The sequence below is a fragment of the Arachis ipaensis genome, chromosome B01 (genome assembly GCF_000816755.2).
Source record: "Arachis ipaensis cultivar K30076 chromosome B01, Araip1.1, whole genome shotgun sequence".
Taxonomy (NCBI): Eukaryota; Viridiplantae; Streptophyta; class Magnoliopsida; order Fabales; family Fabaceae; genus Arachis; species Arachis ipaensis.
In genome coordinates, this window is record NC_029785.2 from 130,507,592 (window position 1) to 130,511,007 (window position 3,416).

General features: G+C 39.2%; 1 protein-coding gene across 1 annotated transcript; it reads right to left on the bottom strand.

The window, feature by feature from the left end:
• Positions 2,176-2,649, bottom strand: LOC107614417. The gene is made up of 2 exons (XM_016316636.1): positions 2,436-2,649; positions 2,176-2,345 (listed from the first exon to the last, which is right to left on the bottom strand). Exons 1-2 carry the CDS (start codon positions 2,647-2,649, stop codon positions 2,176-2,178), a joined length of 384 nt encoding a protein of 127 aa, XP_016172122.1.

Genomic DNA, 3,416 nt, shown 5'->3' on the forward strand with positions numbered 1-3,416 from the left:
GTATTTTAGAATTTTAATTTATTATTCATTGTAAACAATAATATTTTTTAAATTTATTCTTTTTTATTTTCTATTAAATATTATAAATTTTGCTTAATTTCAATAATGGACATATTAGTAATTTTATCTTTATTTTGGAACTTTTAGCAGTTTTAACCCAAGTTTGGAGACTAAAACCTCAAAGTGGTCCTTGAGATTGGGCGAGTTACCCATAATCGTCCTTGACTTTCAAAATTCCCTAAAAGTATCCCTCACATTCAGCTCTGAGACCTATAGTTGCCCTTCGACCCTTTCCAACGCACAGTCAGCAAACGGAGTAATGATCTGGCACCTCCCATGCCATGCTGGAGCCAGCAACGGCTAGCTGACGTGGCAAATCTTAATTTTCTACCCAATGTGGTCCTGGTCCCATTAAAACCCTAAAAGCTAAGAGTGATTATTATATGGAGTATCTCTTCTTCCCTTCTCCTTCGTCCCATAATTGTGGTTCACTATAGTGATCTTTAACGGAGATTCTATTGATGCTCTGAAGCAATATTTAGAGGTGAAGGGCAAGCCAGTGGGAGCTCGATACGGTCAACAAGCAATGGAGGCAGGGCGAAGACCCAAAATCGAAGCAGGGCTACGCGTGTACCAGAATGGTGTGGTTGCGGCTGCCGACCTGTGCTCCGGTGGTCTAGGACAAATTCCAACCCAAATAAGCCCTTTTTTGGGTGCCCAAATTATAATGTTACCTGTAATTATTGATTTTTCCTAATTTTTATTTGTTCCCCAACTTCTAATTTGGTTATTAAAACATTCGTTGATTGCAGACAATTGGTAAAAGATGGTGTAGTTTATTTGTTTGGACAGATGTTGGGCAAGAGGCTATGCCTGCAAAATCAGAAAGTGTTAACTACAATGATGACCAGAAGATGACAGAAGGTTGGAGGCTGAAAAAATTAAAATCTGATGTTAGGAGTCAAAAGTTTATGATTAAATTATTGTTTCTACTTGTTTCTGTAATGTTGTTGTTCTTACTAGTGGTATTTTGCAAACTTTGAACTCAATGTTGAGTAATGATGCGATTGAGATCATATGTGTAATATTGGCATGAATGGAAAAAAGTTGCTCAACATCTAACTGTGTTAGCCAACCTTTTGGAGATGTTAACTGTTTTTGTACTACTAAAGGTAATCTAGATATATAGCAATAGCAAAATATATTAATCATTTTAAATCAACAAAGTCATGAGTCATAAGTTTTGACTGTCTTACAAAGCCATAAGCAAGGTGCTGCTAACAAAATAAACATAACCAAATGTCTGGTAACAAAGTAGTCATAAACACAAAGTGAACCTAACCGAACAAGCATGTTATACAAAATTACTTGCAAATTGTCTTATACAAAATAACTCCCAACACAACAAGCATGTTATACAAAAGTCTTCAAATCTTCTTTCTAGGTGCCTTGAATCTCGGTGTGGGAATAAACTTGAGGATACTGCCAAGTCTTGCAGTTGTTCTAGAGCTAGCACCTTGCATGGGATTAACGGGCGCATGGGCAAAAGTTGGCGAGTTAGATGATTTTCTCTTTGGTGGCAGCTTATCCGGTCTTGACTTAGTGATGGTACATACTTCAGCAGCCTACAAGAATTATAGCATATCAGAAGATGCGCTTATAATTACATAACACTAAATAGTTTACAAGTTATCATTAGATGAAAAATAAATTGATTACCTATTGTGACTCCTCTAGTTCAGAGTAAATTGGTTGAGAAAGCTCAACTTCAACTGGTTGGACATTAGTGTTTGTTGAGTCAGGTGGAGCATCTTTACCAACATTGGTGTCATCAGCAGCATTCGGATCAGGTTCAGCATTGGGGTCATGTTCAGCAGCATTTGGGCCATGTTCAACAACATTAGCTTCAGCTCCACCTGTATTTTTAGTAGCAGCTTTTGCTTTTGTAGCAGCAGCAGCAGCAACAACATCTGCTAATTTTTTCTCTTTACAACCCCTCTTTGTGTGGCCCTTCTCTCCACAGTAGCTGCATGTGAATGGTGCAAGATGTCTCTTTAGGTTTGTGTTGTCCTTGGTGGAAGTGGGTTTGGATTTCTTGTGGCCACCTTTAGCTTCATCTGTGTTCATCCACCTTTTTTGTTGGAACTTACCTGGCCCCCTTTTAATCTTTGGAGGTTAGGGCTTAAGAGATTCTGAAACCTCCCAGAAGGTCTGCCCAGGAATAGGATTGATATGATGCCGATATGTCTCTCTATAGGATTCCATTGTAACTAGTTTGTGGCAAAAATCCTCTGGATTTTTGTTCACTCTAGCTAGTGCAGCACAGGCATGCACACAGGGTATTCCTACATCCAAAACAGCAATGAATCAAGTTAGTACTTAGTGGATGGTAGTAACGTATGAATAAATGTTACTTTCCACATAATAAAATCAACCTGTCAGCATCCGAAATTGACACGTGCAAAGGTGCTTTCCTAGATCAACAACATGGTTGGCTAGGTAACCATGTACCTCAAATTTCTCATAACTAGTATCACTTGTCCATATTGGGTGCCAATGTTTTGACTCTTTTCTTACTTTCTCCAAACGACTGTGAATTACCGGCGGCAACTTATCCACATAATTAGCTAATTTAACCTTGTTCTTCATTATTGTTCTCATGACAAATATTCTCACACCTTCAAGTAAAGTAATGATTGGCTTGGCCCTCGCCTCTTTAATTTTTGAGTTGAATACCTCACACGCATTATTACATATGCTATCTAATTTAGGCCTGTGGTGCGCAGAAATCGTGACGGTTCCATTCCTTGGTAACGGCGCTAAAAACTTTATACGCACGTTCATAATCTTAATTCTTTGTCACAACTTCGCACAACTAACCAGCAAGTGCACTGGGTCGTCCAAGTAATAAACCTTACGTGAGTAAGGGTCGATCCCACAGAGATTGTCGACTTGAAGCAAGCTATGGTCACCTTGTAAATCTCAGTCAGGCGGATTCAAATGGATATAGAGTTTTAATAATTAAAAGATAAATAAAATATAAACTAGGATAGAGATACTTGTGTAATTCATTGGTGAGAGTTTCAGATAAGCGTGCAGAGATGCTTTCGTTCCTCTGAACCTCTGCTTTCCTGCTGTCTTCATCCAACCATTCCTACTCCTTTCCATGGCAAGCTTTATGTAGGGCATCACCGTTGTCAATGGCTACATCCCATCCTCTCTGTGAAAATGGTCCAATGCGCTGTCACTGCATGGCTAATCATCTGGCGGTTCTTGATCATACTGGAATAGGATTTACTATCATTTTGCGTCTGTCACTACGCCTAGCACTCGCGAGTTTGAAGCTCGTCACAGCCATCCCTTCCCAGATCCTACTCGGAATACCACAGACAAGGTTTAGACTTTCCGGATCTCAA

Bases quoted from the DNA above. Each gene is read 5' to 3' on its own strand.
- LOC107614417 (XM_016316636.1), bottom strand. From the start codon at position 2,649: ATGAAGAACAAGGTTAAATTAGCTAATTATGTGGATAAGTTGCCGCCG. The intron at 2,346-2,435 runs GTTGATTTTATT...TTTTGGATGTAG, and splicing joins TCAATTTCGGATGCTGACAG to GAATACCCTGTGTGCATGCC.